The sequence below is a fragment of the Varanus komodoensis genome, unplaced genomic scaffold (assembly GCF_004798865.1).
Source record: "Varanus komodoensis strain SLA01 unplaced genomic scaffold, ASM479886v1 scaffold4, whole genome shotgun sequence".
In the NCBI taxonomy this organism is placed as follows: domain Eukaryota; kingdom Metazoa; phylum Chordata; class Lepidosauria; order Squamata; family Varanidae; genus Varanus; species Varanus komodoensis.
Window position 1 is genome coordinate 5367136 of NW_025335941.1, and position 23535 is coordinate 5390670.

Genomic DNA, 23535 nt, shown 5'->3' on the forward strand with positions numbered 1-23535 from the left:
TCGACAGGAGCACCAGTCTTGTCAGCCGGAAACTCCCCCAGGACCTTCAGGAATCCATCCGGATCCATCCGGTCCGGGGGCGGGCCCATACAATCGGGTCTGCACTCTTATAGAGGGAGAGGCCGCTCTCTCAAAAATGTGGGCTTCCTGTTCTCCTAGTGGGAGAACAGCCCATATTAGAAGGCTGCTTCCAGGACTCTCTTACTGGAGGAAAAACAAAACTCAGAAACCTGCCTTTATAATATACTCCAGCTTTAGAGTCAACTGTTTCTAATGACATACTACTGAGTTTGGCCCTTAGGTTTCCTTTAAACTTCAGTAAGGAATGTCTTCTCAACTTCCGCTGCCTGTCTGCTAAATAAATGCATGAGTCAACTACCTGTAAGAGTTGTTATGTGGATAAATGTAATAAATGAATGCCCAGTGTGCACACAGATCCCTGAACAAGCCTCCCCACTATCCCTTCCACCCGAAACAGGATTTTTTTTAATTCCAAGAACGGATTCAGAACCCACAGTAATCTCTCACTACTGCATACACATTTTAAAATTTAAGAATCACAGCTACAATACAAGCAGGAAAGTGTAGTTAATTTTAATGTATTTACACAGCATTATGTCGTTAAGAGTTGTTGCATTTTGCTTGAAGGTAGGGCTGTGTGTGTAAGGGAAAAAAATGAAGTAAAATAAACACTTTCAGAAATGGCACTTAAAAACTATTGCTGAAGTAGCTGTTAGAGCTTTAAATAAACACTAAAACTAGCTGCAGTTTGACTGCATCTTTAACCATGACTTCACAATTGGGAATTTTAGAATATGTATGGCTGTAAAACCATTTGACACTGCAAATGGGTAATGAAAGAGTGGTATTAATTATCTTGTAAAATAAATGAGCCATCCAATTGATTTATCTTTTGCTTTGTACTTTAAAATTAGGACTAACTAATCCAAGGCTGATATACAAGAGGGTGTGGGAGGAATGAAAGAGGCCTGAACAATTTTTGAAATATCTATATATTTTATTTTGACATTTCATATCCTGCCTTATCCCTTGCCCCCAGGTTGCGGTGGCTTACAATCCAAAATAAATACATACATAAATAAAAGGACAATCTATAGGATTGTCAATAATACAAACAACCCTATCTCACCATAACAATGTTTAGCAGTCATAGCTCATAAAATAACACAGATACCAGCCTTAATCAGGCCTTTTCCCGCAAAGTGCATGAAAAGGTTGTTGAGAGAGATAAGCATTATATTGCTTTCTGAAGGCTATTAAGCAAGGTGTATTTATACACAGTCTGTGGGATCATATTTCAAAGCCTCAGAATAACCATCCAAAAGTTTTGTGCCAGCTGTTTTTTCATTGTTGGTGGTGCTGTTACTATTACAACTTTTCAGATCAACTTCCTCTTCCAAAAATGGTTGACATCAGTAAAAAATAAGGATGCGATACAAACACATGTTTGCAAACTAAATTATCAAGACATGGAATGGGAGAAGAGGAAACTGCAAAAGTAAACAAGAAACTATAATGCTAGGCAGGCATTTACTCAAGGCTGATCTTTTCTCACATTTTATGCAGATAAAGATTTTAAACTAACTGATTCCCCTTGCTCCTCTGTCCTAAGAGAAAGTATGCCTCCCTACATTTCTGAAGTCCTATGACAAAAGCTCTTTCTGGCAGGGAAAAGGGGAACAACTTCCTTTCAGTGGTTCTTCTTCTGTCTAACAACTGGGAACAGACATACATGCTTTCCCCTCTTTCTTTCCCTAGTGTTATAGATCAGAGTTTTGCTTTTGCTTGTGACTGTTGCTCAGAACTCTTTTAATGAAGCATAGAACATTATATATAGATCTTAATATTTGTCAGTTATATGGAAAAGCAGACATGAAATGCAGATTTTAAGCCAAAGTTTCTAGAAATTATGCACTTAACACCTTGATTAAAAAGTAGTATAACTGTGGAAAAGCCAGTAACCATCTCTGGCTAACCCTTGCCTATCACTTAGCAAGTGATGACATTCTGCCCCAGTTGCTGCTTTCAGATCACAATCCCAGTCCTTGCCCTCTCAGTCAGGGGCAGTGAGATTCTCAAACAGAGGGCACTGCAAGATTCTGGGCTCAAAAGTACAAATTTATGTATTCAGGACGCAAAACTACGAATTTCCGTAAAGGTGTGCTGCCACAGTACCGAATATGTAAAATTCACAGCCACAGCTACTTTCTGATTCTTTAAGCACCAGCCTGGATCCAGAAGCATAAACATGCCTTAACAGGGTAACCATGCCTCAGCCAAAAAAGATAATGCCAGCTTCAGTGTGCACTGGTTATGAAATGTGAAGTTTAAGTTTAATAGAAGAGGTAGGGATATTTTCAAGGGACTTTTACATTGCTGCTGACATTGTCATCTTTTGCTTTTTCTGCATTATTAGAAAATAAAATGTATATTAACTGGGACATGGTTGACTGAACAATTTTATTTAGCCTTTTAGCAGCATTAACATTTTAAAATAAAAACACAATATGAATTCTACTTAGGGTTTGAGTAGTGTTGCCAATTTTCTACCTATACAGTTGGTCATTAAGGCACACAGATGTAGAAAGCTGGGAAGGAACTTATCCTTCCACCAGTTTCCCCAAGTTTGTTTGTTTGTTTGTCTGTTCATTAAATACTTAACAGAAATTACTGGAAGAAAACTGGGAATCTGTCCCAAGTGAGTGTGTGGAGACACCACTTGGCTTGTTCACTTCGTCTATCACTTGCTGGTTCCTCCCACTGCATGCAGTCTGTAGATGGAGGCAGTTTTAAAAAGAATGGAAAGCTGAACCTTGTAGTAATAAGACAGCTTGATGTGCTCACACGCAGCCAAAATGAACTTCAATTCTATCCCATAGACATCTCGCCAATGTCTATGGGATATAATTAAATAGATTATCAACCTTCCCACTAACTTAATGGAACTTTAAAGGGCTTAATAGTTGCTGGATTGTGTATCCTGTACATGTTACATTAAGCCAATCAATCATCAGTCTTTACATCTGGAAGGGATCCTAGTATGGGGCTAATATTTAGACATATTACTGCTTACCACAGCATCCTTTACACATTACCTCTGCTAAGCTAAACTTTGTAAAGCTTTGGTTTTAAAATCCAGCTGTGAAAAAAATTCTAACAAATGATTTATACAAGATATTTTAAAAGTGCTATATTCGTATGTGGAAATTATACTGGAATAGTGTTCTCTTAGGAGTCATAAACAGATCAGAGTTCAGTTTCTGCTATGAAAATAGAAATATGAACCTCACTGGGATATTTAATCGCAATATGCTGTCTTGGAATTAAAAATCCATTTTGTATCAAGTCTCACTGGAACAACCAACACTAGCTTGTTTATAAAAGTCAATTTAAACTTTTAGCACACAAACAAAAGAACACTGAAGCAGATGTTCAGCTTTCAATTAAGCACAATCATATTCCTTGGAGAAACAAATGAATAGTTTTGCACTGTATTTGTAAGTCCATTGATTAAATCCATAATTACTGCTAAGCAGCAAGTCTTTAAATGTATTCTGAGTCTAGATGATGCATTCATTAAATTAGGACTTTTACTATTATTATCATTAATAAACATTTGGAGGCATGATCTAATAAAAGTGATATACTTTTAAACCCATTGATTTCAGTGAGAGAACAGTAAGTATGAACTTCAGCTCATACACTGAAATCAATGGGGATGAAAGTCTTATTGCAAGAAAACGGGGATGTTTTAATGTGATGGAAAAAGTACAATTACTGCTGGGTACCTTGGTTGGTCCTGTAAGTCTGGTGCATTGCATTTCATGTGGCTAATTCATGTTGCTTATGAAGGTGAAATGTTTATGAGTGTACAAATGAATGTTCATTATTGATAGATTTTCCAAGCTTGCTATTTCCATCAGTAGCAAAGATAAACACATACTATACAGCAGTAATATGTATAACACAAAAGTGAATCAGTGAAAAAGCCAGCTGGACTACAAAAATCTTATTTTGAAACTACAGCATGATGGTTGCTTGGAAAGCAACTATATGGATGTAGCTTTAAGAGGTAAGCCAGTTGTACAAAGCTCCTAATGCAGCCGTAGCTATTTCTGCTGCCTTGGAAATTTGCAGTGGTGTGAATGAACTGGCTACTGCTACAGAGAAAAATGCTTCATACTAACAACTTGTCTTTGCAACTATAGAGTCTTTAAGCTGCAACTACAGGGACTATAGCTAAACATGTGAATTATATTAGGAAAGTGGATTTCTGCATTATGAAATTAGTAAAGTGTTTTAGGTATTGACTGTGGTGCTACTGATTTTGGCTGAATGGGTTAGATCCCCTTTAACCCTGAAAATAGTAGCAGCTCCTCTAGCTTCACTTTTTTTTGCCTCAGTTCCTTTACCTTAATTATTTCATCAGTCATAGTCTCTCTCTCTCTCTGCCTACTCCCACCTCCCCATACACATACACTCATCACTTGCAAATACACATGAAAGTTTTCATAAGATTATTGCTTCATAGATATTAATATACTGATATTAATATCTCTTACTGGAGTACTAATACAATCTTTAAGGACATCAACATTTTCCTTTCTGTAATTTTAATGCTTTACGTTTATGGAATCTCCTTTGCTACCATATTTAGTTAGATTCTTCTTACTGACCCACATTTTTCCAAAGTGCATCTTGGTTGGCTGCCTAGAGAAATATCACAGCTGATTACCTCTGTGCTCATTCTTCATCATTAAAGTGCAGTATTTCCACTGGGAGACTGAAAGTGATAGCTCAATATTTTGCTGTAAAATCTTAGGTTTCCACATGAGATTAAATATCCCATAACTGTGTAATATAGATAATTTTACAATATTACTATAAACTAATTGTTCATATAATATGCTATACTATTGTTGAGAGGCTGTCTTCTCCCCCTGCCACCCCCAGCCACTCTTTTAAGATCAGAGGCTTCTATGCTTTTATGTTAAAGCTGATAATCTAGAAGCCATTAACAAAAGACATCAAAGAAGTCAGAATACTGGTTATTAGGTAAATATGACTCATACTAAGAAATTGATTTCAAACTCTTTCCTCTTCTACCCTGAGCAGAGTACCCGCTCCTTGTAGGCCAGATGATGGGAACATTGGACAGTGAAACATCGGATATGATATTGGATTATGGCTCCTATCATATTACCTCTATTCCCACCCCACTCAGCCCAGCCTGTTCAACAATGTATTCCCCAGCAAACATGGTCTGGTTCCCACTAGTCACTGGTTTATCTCATGATATGATGGTCTTGGCATTTCTGCTATGAAATATGACCTTGACTCCTCTTCTGGTTGAGATTCTGAATCAGAAGAGGAGTCAACTGGGAAAGTCCAAATAAATCCTCAAATAATAAGATATGCATTTGCATGTCTTTTTAATATAAAATCTGGCGGCAGTGCCCTTACTCTTCTCCACTCAAAGAGACTTTTCACCCAGTTCCATATACCTGGGAAAAGCACACAACCAAGGGGCTCCATGATTCATACATTTTCTTGTAGAGTAACTCATGCACACCAGAGGCTATGCAATACAAAGTATTGTTGCAGCAGCTCTCATAAAAGTTATAAGTTCTATACAAGATAAAATACGGAGAGCCTCCCCTATCCTATCCCCCTCCCCAAGGTTTTTTTCAGGGTTTTTCCTTTCTATTTCTTCCTTCTCCAGAAAAGAAAAACAGCCCCAAGCATGTAAACAATCTGCCTACTCTCAGGAAAGCTCCATGCCAAAACAGCATTGAATCAATGTTGCAAGCTGATCGGGGAAGCTGTACTTCCTTTGCAATGTTGCTATGTAGCCAGCTAATGCTTTGTCTTAAGGAATTTTGTATCTCTGATTGCAAAACCCTCAACATTTACCACCTGATTTTTATCAGTTACTCAAGCCTTCAATGTGTCATGATGTTTTTCCTGATGCCTATAATTATTTCTCAATGTTTCCTTATTATTACCCATTGTCTTGCCTTCTCACCCATTCAGAATCTCATCAATGCCTTGAACCTGTAAAAACTTTGTCTATGCTCTGGAAGCTTGCAGCCAGTCAGTATACTGGCTATCTGAGGGTGTTATTGTTTTTCTCTGTCAGAGAAGGGTGCCTGGCAGTAAACTGCTGGAACTGAGCATAGTGTCTTCCAGTGAATCTGAACGTAATTCTGCAATTCTGAAATTTCCTGACACAACCTTGGAATACAATATTTTGGGAGAAGTGGGGCCAATCCCTATAACTATGTAAATAATTATTCAGTGCCAAGCAAATGTCTTCCAATGAAAGAAGCTTGCTCCAATGGAGGAAAACTTCTTCAGTGGAGAATAACTCCTTCTACCTTAGGACAATAACTGCTAGTTTCAACAATTTGCTGTACTAAATTTACAACAGCACAGTTTGTATGGGACTCCCACCCAAAAGATATTCAATAACATATACTAATATAACTCTTTATATCTAATAATATATCTAATATTGCATAAGAGTCATTATTTATAGACATCTAAATCAGTTACCACATATGAATGAACTGAGTGGATTGGCATATATGTGTGTATAAGAAGTAACTAACTTGCTAAAAAGAAGATCCCCACACCCCATGTTTAGATAATTCATGCCTATGTATAATATCTGATGGTCTCTTAGAATCATTTCCTCCCATGTAAGGGTGAATGGGAATGCCTCTCATTTTATGATTTCACAGCCTACTGTTTTCAAATAATACAAGTACTAGAAAGTGTTTTTGTTTTTATCCACTGATCAATCCTGAAGGTATCTTTTTAGACAATCAAGATATTTTAAAATGCTCAAAATGCATTATATCTATCATATGAATTCAATAGCACACTCCTGATTCACAATGTGTTAGAAAACTATATATTATTTCCTTTCCTTTTATGAAATTGCAAAGCGACATAGCACATTATATCGTGTTGTCCCAGGTTGATGCCAGGTTGTTTTCTTTATCTCTGACCCACTGAATCTTTTGCACCTGCATGTACCATTGTTAATTATGGAAAGGGTACCTTTGATCTCTGATATTCTGTCCCAACTAAACAGAACTAAGCAGTGAAAGACAAAAGAAAAGTTTACTAGCTCCTTTCCATCAATTCAAGATATGCCAAAATGCCAAATACATCTGAACAGTTGTTCTCCTCATGGAGGACTAAGTGCCTGTTTCTTGTGACAGCCATCTGCAAGGTTTTCTTTTATATAATTGCTGAACATTGTTCAAGAACAGTCCCATGTAGAAAACATTACAATTATATAAACTAGAAGTAAATAAATAATGTGACATCATAGCCCAAACCGTCTTCTCTATGAAGAAGTAAAGCTAGCACACAAGCCAAAACTGGAAAGAAGCACCTGTGCAACCAGCACAGCCATGTGACTATCCAAGTGTATGTAGGATTCTGCAGCATCTGCAATTTGTGAACCTGCTCATTCAAAGGAAATGCAATGCCATCTAGAGAACAGGTTATATTCCCAGTCCTGGAATAAACTTGTGAGTAAAAACTGAGTAAAACTCTGCCCTGTCTGGCTTGAGCTTCAGATTGTTAGCCTTCTTCCAATTCTTCATGTGCATCCAAGCAACAGTTCTGAATTCTGGTATTAGCTGAAAAGGTGAGATTGAGCTAGGGCCAAGTAGCATAATAATGGGAACAGTCTCCAAATTGTAGATGATCTCTTTTTGGAATTTCATGTAGATTTTGAAAATTCTGAGTAACCAGGTATGCTACCCATAAACACTTAGCAATAGTTCCCAGAATCATCTTCTGTACAGCCAAATTACTGGAACTGTAAAATATTTCCCCCAGATTGCATAGCTGACAAACATCCTGGAAGAATATTACGCTGAAGGTCTAAAATGACACTGTGAGGTTCACATTACAGGCAACACTCTCCCACACTTCTCAGTTTTGAAAACCAAATAATAATCCAAGAAACCATGGAGTTGAATAGCATCCAATATAAGATGCTATTCAAAAAGAGGTTGAAGATTGGACAACAGTTACCTATAACATAGGGCTTCTTCTTTACTTTTAGGGGGGAAATCCCTCTAGGAAATCAGATATGTAACTGCCAAGTATTCACATATGCTTTATACTATAGTGTTTAGAAGAGCTCTCATAGGTGGGCATGGATGACGGTATGCCTAGGCATGACTGAAGAATCCACACTGCAGTGTATTAGCAATGTTCCAAATTTATATTTTCAGTTCTGTAAGTTTTGAGGTTGAATGCAATATCTCTATTCTTCACAACATAGAGAAAAGTTGAGACTGTAATAATGATGTCCTCTAAAAGTTTAAAAGTTGATAAATGAAGTGGTGAATTTTAAAACAACCTTTTGATTTTAGAGATGACAGCCATGCAACCATCAAAACATACTACATAATGAGAACACATGAAAGTTCCTGTTCACATTCATTAAAATAGTCTCTATTTTGTCCACTGAACTTGATATCTCTACTGAATTCAGTTGGGAAATACTTCAGAGGACATCATCTGACTATACTTGAATTTTGCAACATATAAAATTAAACTTTAGTATTTGCTTGGTTCACAGATTGAGCAGCCACACAACAGCATCAAACTGGGAAAAATCATTAATAGATGTGAAGGATCATTCATGACATGTACAGCAGATACATATGTGGTTTTGCAAAATAAATTATACATCAGTGAATACACACTATGCATGCTGACAGAGAATAATTTGGAATGACATTTACTTTAGAAATTTAGAATAAACATTAGGAAAATAGTCAGCTTCTTAACTGAATTTACTGATTGATCAGTAGTTGCTTTATATTCACTATACAATGTGACAAAACCACATTATTTTAAGTATATTTTAAGCTTACAATACTATTGCTTCAACAAGAAATGGCATTTTCCATTTTTGGAACTTTTCATCTCAGAGGCTATTTTTAATGAGAAACTACATAATACATGGCAGAATACAAGATTAAGAGAATACGAGAGATCTTAATTGTATTATGATTTGGGGTATGTTTTTTAATATTTCATTGTTACAATATGTTTAAGTGAAAGCTACAAATAACTGTTCTGATGGACTGCAGCCCTAGTTTTTTACATGCTAACACCACTTATTAATTACATAACTAGTGAGCATCAACAGTATGTGAGGAATCCATATAATAAGCCTACTTGCCTAATGAGCACTGCTTAATGAGCACTGGAATGTATGTTGTTTAAATATACAGTACAGCAGCTGTGCCATAAACTTTCTGTACCATCTCAGCACTGTAAGCCATCCTGAGATATTTTTATAATAGGTCAGCATATAAAGGTTTTTAATAAATAAATAAATAGGCCTTCCTCAACCTGATGCTCTCCAGATGTTTTAGACTACAGTTCCAAGAATTCATGACCATTAACTATGTTAGCTGGGGCTGAGGATAGCTGAAGTCAAAAACATATGGGAAAAAACAGGTTGGGGAAGGTTGTTCTAACGACTGTGGATATATGCTTGCTGTCTCAAGAATAACATTTATACATAAGATCTGAGTAACGTATTTCAAGGAGAACTTTCAAGTCTAATTTCAGGGAAAAAACAAAAGAAATGAGTTCTTGAAATGAGGGCATCTGTAGAGATGCGGTGTTGATCAAAATGTTTCAGAATGTTTAAGGAATAACTTATTGGTGGCACTACAGCAGTACGTTTCCCTGTTTTTCAAAGCCTTTTTTATAACAAGGATGAGAGATCTTTTGATTTCATCCATTGACAGAATGTCTCAAATGCTGTTTTGTTCTAGGTAACAGAGGGCGGGGCGGGGGGGGTAGCCATCCCAATGATGAACACATTTGCAGAACTCCTGTGCCAGGGTCCACCTGTGCCAAGATGCCAAAATACATTTGGCAGGATACAAACCCTCCCCCTTTCTCACTGAGTTCACCTTCTCACCACAGCCTTATTTTCTTCAGCAACCTTGTTTTCTTAGACTCTCCACTTTTTCAGCAATCAGCTGCTTTGTTTCACCTCCCTTAGCCACCCTGTCCTTTGACTAGCCTTCTAACACTTCCCTTTTTTTCTACATAGCATGCAGCCTCTCCTGTTCTTAAGTGGTGTGAAGTACACTTACTTTCCTCACTGATCAGCCTGATCTTAGTTCAGTTCTATTCTTCACTGCTCTTTTACTCAAGCCTCATTCTTCATTTTTCTTTGCATTCCTCTTTGGAAGAGCCAATTTGAGGGTGAAATACAAATAAAGGTATGAATAAATCTAGATAAATTGCCTCTGCCACCTCTTAATATAACTTATTATTGCAATTATTTATATTTTGCCTTTCAGGATGCATATCTATTCAAGGCACCTTACAATAACTATAAAGAGGCATTATAAAGCCACAATAAACACTATTAAAATAAAATAAATCATAAGAGTCCTTTCTCAAGTGAGATCGATGGAGGGACATGTGGAGGGACTTCCCAGCAGGAACAGACTCAGGGGTGATCCTTGTTTGCTTCTTTTCTCTCCTGGTAGTTTCCCAATTAGATCGGCATAGTAGGAATGCTATCTATATTTAATAAATGCAACACCAAGGCAATAAAGTAGTTACCAACAATATTTTGTAATGTCACGGGTACTACTTTGGATATAATGCATAGCTATACTATGATTTGCTGAATTACACATAACAGCAATATGCTTTTCTTCGACACTGCACTGAGGCCTCAAAAGAGTCTGCCCCCACCATTGCCACCTTCATGCTGTATTAAAATTAGATCCATCAAATTAAAAATAAATTTAACAATGGCATAAATATGGATGGATTACATTCAGGCAACTCATAATTCTTCAGTGAATTTGCTCTACTGTTTAATGCTACAATATAGTTTGGAGCAATGCGGGGAATAGAACGAGAAGAGAATTTGTTGTGAGGTCAGTCTTTAAAAAGCTGCTCTGACTATAATTTGTTATTAATAAGTCATGATCATGAAGGGGATCGGGAACTTCTCTGTGCTGATCCCTGCTGATGACGACTGAGCAAGCTCTCCCAGTTTCCCACTGAATTATATACACCATTTCTTAGTGCATGTTGGGAAATAGTCTACAAAACTCTATGTTCAATTTACAAAATTCCAAGCGTATAGCAAAGTAGCACATCATAAAGAAATTATTAGGATAGCTCTACTACTTCACTCCTTTTCTCTCCCATCCGCCTGTGCATTCTGGTGCTGCTACCAGAAAAAAGTTGAATTAGTAACACAGAAGTAGCAATAATGATATTGTACAGTCAGAGTTATGGCTGCTAATGAGTTAATTATTAATATAGATCAAGAGTGGCCTGGAATGATAAAGTTACTGCCATATGACCTGAAGAAAAGGATGAGAATTCAAGCATTACTAATTGGCATGAAACTTTTACTCTGTAAAGTGAAGCTGATCAGTGTTGGGGCCGATCGACCCAAAGCAGCCATGCTTGCACCAGCAAGTGGGAAATGGACAAGAATGGCCTGAATGTGTTATCAGAGCTGCTCAGGTTACAATGATGCCAATTTTTTCTCAGGTATAATTTCTCAAGTTCTGTTCTCTCATGGGTCCAACTGATACAATCATGCTAATACAATAAGGAAGCAATGTTGCCAATCCTGCTTGCTCACGAACACCCAGTTTACTGGGTATCTGTTTGCTTTGAATCCCCTTTCCCTTTCCTCCATTCAACAATTTTTCCAACTGATATGTGACTCTTGTAAACTCTGTGACTGAGAATATAAAAACATCCCTATTTGTGTGATTCTTTGTAGCCTCTAGCACTTTATCTACATGCATGCACCTAGATGACTAAATTAACTGCAATTCTTTTTGGCTGTATACCTGTATCCCATGTACCTGCTTTTTCTGGGTCTCGACCACCCTTCATTGAGCATCTCGCTGCTATTCGCACCAACATGTAGAAAACACTCCTTGAAGGTTGCTTACCATTCACTTATCATCACAGATGCATTTATCTGCACCACTTTAGCTCAAGTTATTGTGCATGAGGCAAACAGATTAGAGATGTAAGTACAGGAAACAATTATATGTGATATTTCATTAAAGATGAATAGTGTTGCACTAAAGCAAGGCTTTCTCCTGACTCTGTTATCAAAGTCAGAAAACAGAAGCAATACTTCCTAAACCTAGCAAAATTAACGCCTCTACCAAGCTCTATCCTGGTTAACACATGGGCCTAGCGGCAGGGACTTCATATGTAATCTCCCTTCTAGTAAGGAAGGGTTAACTACCACTGGGGACCTTTAATGCCATATACCAGACTTCCTTGTAACTCTTTAGTCTGGTTTAGCAGCCAACTCTTTCTCTGCAGTTGCTGGTGGTCTTCTGCTTCTATATTGCCTGCTTCTAGCATGGCTTCCTGATCTCATGACAGTCTTCCTTAGTATCCCCAGAACAACACATAACAATAGCACATGATTCTGTAGGTACTTGCTGTATGTATGACTCTCTCAGATGAAGTTCCTCTGATGCCTCTCAACAGCAACCTATATTTGCTCTATACTATCTCAGACCAGTGACCAACAGACATAACAACATGCTTTATTATCTCAATCAAATGGTACCACATAGTATCCAACATTCCCATGTATAAACCAGATGTAACTTTATATTACAGTAACAGCTACTGTGTTTCTATCAGCACACATATATCATTCTTTAGCACAAGCCTCAAATAACAAACAGACATTTTCCCTTGGACTGTTAATTCCTTCAGCTTTAGACTTGATTTAACCAAAAGCACATCAAAAATACAAGAAACTCCCCTTCATACACACAAATCAATTTCCTTACAGAAGCACAGAAGGCTACCTTCAAAATAAAAAAAAATATGAAAGGACTACAAAACTAAAATGCAGACTTACATTGATTGCCTTGGCTTCCTCACACCTACAATATATTCATATTTTATTTTTGTTAATTATTTTATTATAGGCTAACTGATGGAAATGAACAGTTTAATCAACTTATTGATCCAGTCAGCAGACCTTGCAGTAAGGCATATACATCAGTTAACTAGCACTTAACATCAGAAGCACTGCTTACAAAAATTAAGCCCAAAGAAATAGATCATGAAGAGGTCATGTCAATATATAATGCCTAATTACTCAGCGCATAAAGTATTGCCACAAATGGAGATGGCAAATGACCTAAATATGAAAGTATACAAGAACAGTCTAAAATGTAAGTAGGTTTTTCACATGTGCAGTGCTTTGGTATAGCACATAACAGATCAGGGTAAAAACAAATCCTTAGAATAAAAAAGCACTAAGCAAAGAAATAACACCTTGCCCTACATTTGCAGTCCTAACCCAAAATCCACCCCACCCCATTTTAAAATATGTCATCTGTGATCACAGATTACTAGACATCTTTCTTTGGAATAAAGACCAAAAATAAACTAATTTGTTGCAAAGTAATAAGCAAGGTTTGCGACTTTGTTAAGGCATTCACAAAATTGATATCAACTATTGACAGTTATTTATCAGGTTTAAATATTGTGGTCTTGGCAGGTAATCTGTAGCTACTGCAGAACAGTGCTGAAAAGGTAATGTAACAGAGTAATGTTTTGCTGTCAATCCATAATCTAGAAGATTTCAAATGGATAATTTGAAGTTAGGTAAGACATTTAGGAAAGTCATCCATCTGGGGAAGAAATCCATACACTTAAAAGAGAGATGAGTCCTACCTTGATGCATTCCTTGATTTTGGAAAGGTCTGGATCATCAGATGCTATCTGTATTTTAGCTAAATTCTGTTCTGCTTCAGTTAGCCAGTGGTTAAAGTTCTTCATATCATGATGAAAATTTCTCCATTTCTCAAGGGATCTATCAAATCGTCTGTGGAAGGAAACAGAAACCATGGAACTGTACTTAAATATATTATTGGATTGTAAGCATTCAAATGTTTTCATTTACATAGCACTGTGTTGCCTTCAGAGTTAACAAATTTACATGAAAGAGGCAGTCCAAGAATATACCACGGCCAAAGGTATCAGAAGCCACAGAAATACTGGGCAGAAGAAGCAAAGTAATCCATCAAGCTGACCAAGGCTGATTTAGTTCCAAAACCGGTCTCAGCCTAAACTGAAATGGAACAAGATAAATGGTATCCTCCAAGAATATCTGCTGTTGTCCAAGCAAAACCTTCTCATGGGCTTTCCTAAAAATGGAGGTATTAGTGACTAGTTAATACTTGTCACAAATAAGGAAGAATGAGGAATCTGTTTTGGGTATGGGAATCCATCAGATTCCATGGGCTCAGCTCCCCAGATTCTAGTCCACTTTGCCACAGCTGTGTGCCCAAGTTCCTGGCAAGCACACCCAGCATTTGCTCAGTGTTCACCAGGACTCAGGACCCAAATGGTCACAGTGCAAGCAGCATCCCTGTTTCACACCATGTGCAGCAGCTATTGTTTGCCTTCACTCAGCAAACATTCATAGATTTCCTCTAGGCTTGACTTGCTTTCCATGGAGCTTCATGTTGCAAATTATTATTATATTATTATTATTCTCAGTAGCTGAAACTCTCTGTACACAACAGACAAATAAAATACAATATAAAACACAACATAAAAATAAAAACATATAAAATGCAATACATAAGTTAAAAGTCAAATTTAAAGCCATAAAAAACTACGATGGCTTACAAATTAAGTCACAAAACCTATTAAGCAGAGCTGTAATGCTCCAATATATTACAGAATTTATTAAATTCCCTGTCATGGAAGACAGTCCTAACCTGGCACTGAAAAGATACTGAAGTTGGTGCCAAGTGGGCTTCAGTTGCTCAAAATCTGTTGAATGATCCAGCCACCATTAATTACAGACCCCAGCACATTCTGGAAAAGACCCATCCACAAAAGACATTGGAACTTCTGTATGTATAACAGCATTATCTAAATTCTTCCTAACTCCCCTTTTCTCCCTAGTACCTGTTGTGAAGGCTATTAAACTGTTTAAAAAATTCTGAATAGTAGCATCAATATTTTATTAAAGCCAGACTTGTTCACTGCACGAGCCAGTGATAGTTAAATATGCTCAAATATGTCTCCACGCTGCTGATAAACATACTGTGGTTAGTCTATACTGTCAGCAGATCTTTAAAAAAATCAGCTAAGTAATACAGACTTATTAATTCTGTGGTTTGATCCCCACATTTTTCAGGAAAGGTTGATTTGCTTCCATTCCTTTTGAGAACAGTTACAGTAAAAGGGCATTGTGTGGGTCAGATCCTACATAATTTGTTAGAGTAAAAAGAACTAGAATAGAACTGAAGTGCCTTCCTGAGATGAAAGGCAAACATGTTATTGATGGCACCAAGTCCCTGAGCTGATAGGAACTGAACAGTACAAATCCAGAAATCTTTTCCTTTTTATGAAATAAGTCATTGCAATATAAAAGAGACAATGAAAAAATATTGGCTATGAGATTACATTTTGTTTTTGTTTTATCAAGAGACCATCAAAATATCCTATTATGTATTAATCACAATTTATTAAAAGGTGTCTTTATCTGATTACAGAATTATAGTTGAATTTTCCACAAGAAGATCTCACTAGAATGGTTAAATATACATTTTTCTTCTTGACAAATGATGCATGTTAAAATAAGTACTTCCAAAGAGAATGTTTTCTTGCAGATCTTTCAAATTCTAAATGGCATGGATCATGCTTAAATTTCCTGGGACTTTGAAATGTTATTGACAATAAACACCATAAGTCTACACATGCCTCATGTGCTATTTTGGTAGAAAGGCAGGGTTTTCATCAACTAACTAACCATGCTTTAAAATTTATACTGAGTATATTGTAATACAGCTATCCCCAATCTGGTCCCCTTATTTGATGGTGGGATACAGAAAACTGTATTCTAAAACTTCTAGGAAGCAGCAGGTTGGAGATGGCTTCTGTAGTTGAGGAGGATGATGATGATGATGATGGTGCATAAAGACACCTTCAATTCTTTTAACATCAGAGCCTATGAGTGATACTGAAGCAAGGGAAAAAGAAAACTTAATTTCTAAAAACATTTATACTGGATGCTATCTACCACACTTGTCCCATGATATTAGGACCATTCTGATAGGTTCCCACTGCTTGTGAGCCAGGCAGTAGGAAAAAGAGAGTCATCTGAATAGGATGGATGTAAATTGGTGTCCTACAACAGCAGGGGTTTGGCCTCAGTGACCTTCCTTGTCCCTTCAAACTTTACTATTCCATGATTCTAAGAGATGCATGTTTGATCTGGAATCAAACTCTAGGGCTGATCAAGTTACATCTACTCACACCTGTCTAGTCTCGGCTTATACTGAGGCTTGACGGACCTGTTATTTCTGCTAAGAATTCTGAGATCACCCCTTCTTCCAATTCAGACTCTGAGGTAACTGCCTTGGAATGCTGCTTTCTAGGAGTGGTGAGTCCAGTCCTTACACATTCATTTTGTTGTGACCATGGAACAAACCTCTAGCATAACTGAAAGCTAGCGATTTCCAGGGCAACCCCAGAAACAGCATATGGAGGAGCAGTTGCTGCTAGCTCAAAGCCTATAAAGTAGTAGTTCTGGAAGTTTAAGGAGGGTTCCCTTAAGAATGAACAGATAAATGCCCTTTTTCTGATCCTTCCCAGTAATCATCTAGATGGGCCTTATGAATCTTGATTACACCAAGTGATATAAAAACTGTTTTGCAGCCCAATTTTTGTTGCTCATGCCATCTAAATGATAGCACTAGTGGCACCTTTGGGAAGTTAGCCATTTCTTTTATAGATAATATCCATACCTTTATGGAAAAGGTATGTAGAGAGAGGCTTTGGCAGAGAGTCTTAAAAAATGCACAGGTTCAGGGCTGATATGAAGGGTAGGCATAGCTGCCAATAACACCGAGATAAGGGCTCCTTGGATTAGATATATTTCTTTACCATTGAAACTAGTGCAGGAATTTGGACCTTTCTTCCTGCAAGAGAACCTTCAAGAGATGTGGGAACAGATTCTGAGTAAGAGGCTGAGGAATTCTACAGCTGAACTGTCAAGGGCAGAAGACTCACAAATAAATCAGGGGGTTGAGGATTAGTTTCAAATACTGTAGGAAAGCTTAGTGAACATGCTAATGGTGAGGAAGGCAAGCCACACATCATTAATCCTATGGTCTGGTAGCAAGAAAAGAGGGCAGACCAACTGACAAGCGTCGGATGTTCCAAGCAGTTGGTCCTGAAGCAGGACAATCCATCTTGAAGGCATGGCTTGGTAATTTCAGTTTGAAACTACCAGTAAGGAATCAAGTTATTTTCATTAGGTTGTCTTTCTCTAATAGTATTTTGATTTTGTTGATTTTATTGCTGACTTCTGCAATGCAGTACATTTGTACTTTAAAGCCTGTCTTGCTGGCATTAACCTAGAAAGACCTTTAGGTAGTGAGCCATTATCCAGGTCTGCTCAGAAGGAAGGAGAAAAGAATGGCGGCAACTCCATACTTCTTTAGGTGCCTCTCACTATGGCCCTGACAAAAAGAGCAGTATATGCCACCATGTATGTGTTCGTTGGATGCCAAGCAAGGAAGTGATAGCAATGATAAGAAAAGAAAAAGAAGAGGAGGAGGAGGAGGATCAATAGCGGCTGCTGATGAGAATTTAGGCTTACTAAAGGAAGGGGTCCACTGAGGTATCTTGCCCAGGAGCTCTCTGAAACCCAGAGCCAGCACTGGGTAGGTTAATATGGAAGTAGGCATTATTTCCGGCATTTATATCTCAAGCTACTTAGGACTTTAAAGGTAAAAACCTTCAATTGGGCCTAACAAGACAAGGACACTAATTTCAAAATTGGCATGATGAGTCTGAATTGGGTTATAGCAGACAAAATTCTTGCAGCCATATTCTACACAAACAGGAACTTACAAACCATGGATAAAAGTTTTTCCATATAAAATAGATTACACAATTGAAGTTGGGAAGTTAGCAGAGCATAAGGAACTGTGACCGAATTAGTTATGTCAGAATTAGCCACCTCTGTAAATCAGACATAACTGGTAAAAAAACATATATATTCCATGTCCCACAGGCCACTTGGACATCAAGTAGCAGTACCGGATCTAGAAATACATTCAAGATGCAAACCTGCTCTTTCAGGGAGAATCCTACCAAAAAGAGGGTGAACAACTCCATCTTGTCAGGATATGTTATATTGGTCCATATCCTGTACTATGCAGCTGCTTAGTCATACACATCCAAGTACCTTTCTATCATTCTCAGGCCACACCCAAAGGATGATGCCAGACAAGTAGACTCTACTGTATAGTGCTTACAGTGCACATAGTCCACAGCTATTTGAGACAATCATAGATCTAACACATTCAAAAAGAGTATTTCCTGTTTGGAATCAAAGCAACCCTCAAATATTCCGGGGTAAGTAGCTACACAAAGTATATTTTAATAGTGTTCTTCATCAATTTTCTGTAAAATATCTTCTCAACTTTAAATTAAAAATTATAAAGGAAACCTCACTGATCTTTAGTAGTCTAAAAATGTTAAAAGTAAAACCACTCTGATGCTGTCATCTACTTAATATTCTGAATTATATTAAGTATTCAAAAGGAGGTATTTTTAATAGAAACAGACTGGTTAAATTTATAAAGAGCATGTCTGATGATTAACAATAAATTTTAAATTCATTACTTCTGTGACAGAAATTGTAGCTGACAAAAATAGAGCCTTTTGTTCACATTCCACAAAATATTGTGTACAATTTATTTCTATACTTCCTCTAAACAATGTCCTGAAGGATTATGCTAATATTAACCTAAAAATTATGCAGTGTTGTCAACTTGATTCAGCACAATTAGCACCTTGTAAGACGTATACAAAACTTCAAAGTAGTATTAATAATTCTATTTATGTACACCAAAGTGTTAGCTGTAATATTTAAGGTCATTCTTACAGATATTGTACAGAAAGTTGCTTTTACACAGTTATCTACTAAAACTATTTAACTAAAAAGTTAACCTGTTTTAAATTAGTCTGATACTTTCATCTTTCTTTACATAATATTTTACATGTTTTATTTGTATTAAGTTTTTTATACCAACTTGTGGGCTAAAAGGATACAAGAAATAATTCATTGTGGGTAGATACCTATTCCTACAAAGTTCATTAACAGATATTGTAGGAGAATGCTGCTTTTATAGAATTAAAATGCACAACAGAGATAAATGAATATAGATCTGATAGACAGGATTGGTGGCTAAAAAATAGAAATAATATAGTCTGTGTCTGACATCACCAACCAAAGTCATTGCAACTACTTTTATCAAGCTGAAGCAATCCTCTAACCTGCAGTAATTTTCTTTTATGCTATTTTTCTTTGATCTATTTTTTAAAATAAGCATTATTCTTGTTACTTATGTAGATCAAAGAAAAAGAATATGCTTTTATTATAAGTTCTCTTATGTCAGGATTAAATCATTAACTTTTTACTACCTCATCACCACTGCTGGAAAAATGCAGTTGGATCATCCTTTCTCACTGCAACCCTCTGCCACATTCTCCTTCTTTGAGAGGGAAGGAAGCTCCGTGTAATTTGAACAGGTTAAATTACCCCTGTTTTGAGTTCTAAGCATCCCTCTTTCCAACATATGTCCCTTATTCCTTTCTGTCTCTGATCTGATTTTATAGGACAAAATGGTTACCATACCCTAACTCAGGAATATAGAACTCAAGAGCATGCCAGATTATAATTTCCACATTCCCCTTCTGCCTAGGGTGCATCAAGTTTCTTTCCCCTGCCCTAATTCAGTTAAAAGTAGGCTACTGCAATAATTCAGTCCCATTGAATAAGATACCGTATTTTAGTTGAGAAGAGTTTATAATATCTGATGTACAGGAAAGTGGTGGATCATGTCCGTGAGATAGGCCTTCAACTCAGGGAAATAAAAATCCAATCATGCAATAATTGCTAAAAATATTTTTCCCATAGAAAAATCGTGACACTTTAGGTGGGGCAAGAGCAGAATTGTTCACAAGCTTACTGTTGATTTAGTGGAACAATTCAAAAAGGCATTGGAATGGCATGTCACCTAGCCTCTTCTTTCATAGTGACTGATGGCTGCCACCCCATGATGTCTGGGTTTCAGGAAACATTAGGGACCACCATAGGTCTCCCACTGGCCAAGAAAAGCATGCACTCCTGCCTCATAAGACTTCCCCTATCCCCTGTCACCCTCCATCCATTACTGCAGCTGTCACCTCCTGATTAGTTTTGCCACTGCTGTATCAGCTCTTAGCTTCTCAGAGCCTTCTAGCTGCTTCTTCTAGCTGCAGAGGCAGCAATGCTAAGGGAAAGGGGGATATGCAATGCAAGGAAAAGTCAGGATAGGAAGTTTCTCCAGAGAAACGTGCCAATGGGTGGGGTGCAGTGGCAAGTACGCTTATGAAAAAGCAGTTTGCAGGGCACTCCAGACACCTGCTGGACAGCAGGACAGCAACAGACCCTTTTTGTGAGGACAAAGAGTGGAGCAGCACAATTCACTGCTCCGCTCCTTCACCTCTTTATGCAGACGCATCAGTCTGCTTCATGATAGGTCAGTCCCTGGAAAGCAACCTAATTAAGAAAGAGGAGAGGGAAAATTGGTACGGTGAGAGACTTCAGGGAATGGGAAAATGAGGTTAATATAGCAAAACCAGGGATTGCTTCCAAACAAAAGTGTGTCTTGACTTTCAGTATTGAAGTATCTGGCCCTATGGCCTGAGTCATACACAGACAACCATGATAACATGCAAAATGCACATTTTGGCTTCTCCTGTGCACACCTCCTGCCTGTCTCCTCTTCTCCTTTAATCCTTCTCCTTTTCTCTTTGTGTCCCTCCCAACCACACTCCAGGTGTGGCTAATTCTGGCCGGGATAGCAAAAGGCAAGCAAGGCAAAGCATGTGCCATCACTGGCCTGAGGTGCTGCTTTCTCCAATGTCCTTTTCCTGCCCATTGTGCTGGCTTGGGAGCCTCTTGGGCAGTATTCCAAACTAATAGGAACACCTTGAATCTTGTGTCTGTCTTTCAGGGTATTAGCTATTCTACCCAGTGTTGTGTCATCTGCAAATATGATGAGTTCTCTGTCCTTTTTCACCCAAGTCATTCTAAAGCAGTCAGTCTGCAAACACTTTGAAAGCAATACAGTGATTACTAGAAGACAACATGAATTTCTCAAGAACAAATCCTGTCAGACTAACCTGATTTCATTTTTTGATTGAGCAACTTGCATAATGGACTGGGGGAATACTGTGGGCATACTCTAGCTTGACATCAGCAGGGCTTTTGACCCTGTGATATGATTAGCAAGCTAGCAAAAAGTGGGCTAGATGGAACAATGATCAGTTGGATCCATAACTGGACTCACCAATGGCATATTCTTAAAGTGTTTGCAGACTGACTGACTTTAGCATCTACTCCAGAATTTCCCTAGGGATTGGTGTCAGACTGACTGGTCTATAGTTTTCAGGTGCAACAACATTAGCCCTTCTCCAGCCATCTGGCACTTCCTCATACTTCATGATTTCTCAGAAATTATAGACAGCAGTTCTGAGAGTTCTACTGCCATCTCTTTTATGACTCTAGGATGGACTTCATCAGGGCCTGCAAATTTGAACTCATTCAGCTCAATTAGATGATCTTTGACCATTTGCCTATAACTCTTGAAGTTCCATCCTGTTCCTTCAGCTTGTACTTTCACTTCGTTCAGAAGGTCATAGATCATCTTTTGAGAGAAGACTGAGCCAAAGTAGGAAATGAGCACCTCTCCCTCTCCCCTCCCTGTTTTTTGGTCTTTTCTTATAATTTTGCCATCCAAGGCTTTTTTGTTGCTTATAGCATCCCTTACTAGCCTCAGTTCATTTCTAGCTTTAGCCTTCCTGACACCATTTCTACAATTTCATGCTATGTGACTGTATTTTGTAGCCTGACCTTCCTTCCCCTTCCGAGACATGTCCTTTTTGTTTTTAGACCACCTCTAAGCTTTCTGTGAAGCAACTTAGGCTTCTTATGTTGTCTTCTACCCGTTTTTCCTTGTTGGAATTGTATCTTTTGAATTTCATTTTTAAAAAATCTCCATCCATCTTGGATTCCTTTTCTATTTAGAATTATTCTCCATGGGACTTCTGAGTTTATTAAAATTGGCTTTCCTTAATTCCAGGGTACATGTCGGCTTCATTTGGCATTTGCTTCTTTTAGAATCAAGATTTCAAATGTGGCATGGTCACATTCTCCAGAGTTCCTATAGCTGCTACTTTTTCCACTAGGTCTTCCCTGTTGGTTAGTATGAAGTCAAGGATAATTGTTCCTCTTGTTATTTCCTCCACTTTCTGTTGGAGGAAGTTATCAGCAACACATATTAGGAATCTCTTGGAGCCTCCCCCACATCCCAAACCTCAATAAGTGACAGAACACATTTCAAATTTCCAAGCAATCATTTCTTTCATTTCAGGGTGATGATAAAGAGATGTGCTTGAAAGCATTTTGTTTGGATGCCAAAATTAAAAGCATCCATTATCATTTCCCTGGAGAAAATAAAAAGAATGTAGCTAATTAAATGCATTATATGGAAGACTGCAACAAGCACAACTCCCTGGTCCTCAAACAGGCATAAATGTCATCGGCAATAAACTTTAATTTTTCCATCTTGTACAAAAAATAATTATTAGAATCCCAACAATACAGCAAGACAAATTTCTCGTACTTTACATTAAAAATCACATAGATTATTTTATGATAGATTTAATTAATATTTCTGGGATATAAAGGACTAAAACTTCATGTCTCCTCCTGAATTAGAATGTGTTAAGCCTACACACCCACACACACCTCTTTTCTACTGTGGCAGTATCTGACTGATGAATTGCAGAGCCATGAGATAAATTGTAGCTGTCATTTCCTTTGACTATCAACTGTGCTCTTTCACAAAATTTACTCCCTTAGGATATATCTAACATTCCAAGCACTAGACAGCTTTTGTGACATGAGTCAATGTTTGACAATGCTTCAGGTAAGTATTTCCTGTCTTTTGAACAATTTTAGAACCACCACTTTATGTTTTGTTTCCACACTCAAACAACAAAGCAAAATATCTCTCCATGGGTGGTAGAGAAGGAACATCAGACCTACTGAAACTTTGATAGAGTTTGTCCAACAAGTTACTTCACCACTCCCACCCCAGTAATGGGTTGTATTACATGAAGAGTATGACTACACTGATTGTGTAACTAACCAGAAGATATCTATCATGTTTCACACCTCCACATTCTGCCAGTTTATGAAGATTATGCATGCATAATTTATTCAAAAGGAAAGAACATGTGAGGAATATCAGGGGATGGGAGAGTGAATGAAAGTTACAGGTTTACCCAGATTACTTCCCAGATTAGTTTTATGCATGTTTTTAGTCTAAATTTGAAATATTGTTAAGTTTTTGTAAA

The 23535-nt window shown here is 37.6% G+C and overlaps 1 protein-coding gene across 8 annotated transcripts in view; it reads right to left on the reverse strand.

The window, feature by feature from the left end:
- Window positions 1–23535, reverse strand: part of DMD (dystrophin) — a 994758-nt gene that overhangs the window by 513632 nt on the left and 457591 nt on the right. For all 8 annotated transcript variants that reach the window (XM_044441365.1, XM_044441364.1, XM_044441363.1 and 5 more), the window contains one exon: window positions 13774–13924. In XM_044441365.1, coding sequence (XP_044297300.1) covers window positions 13774–13924 — 151 coding nt within the window. The remainder of the gene's footprint in view (window positions 1–13773; window positions 13925–23535) is intronic.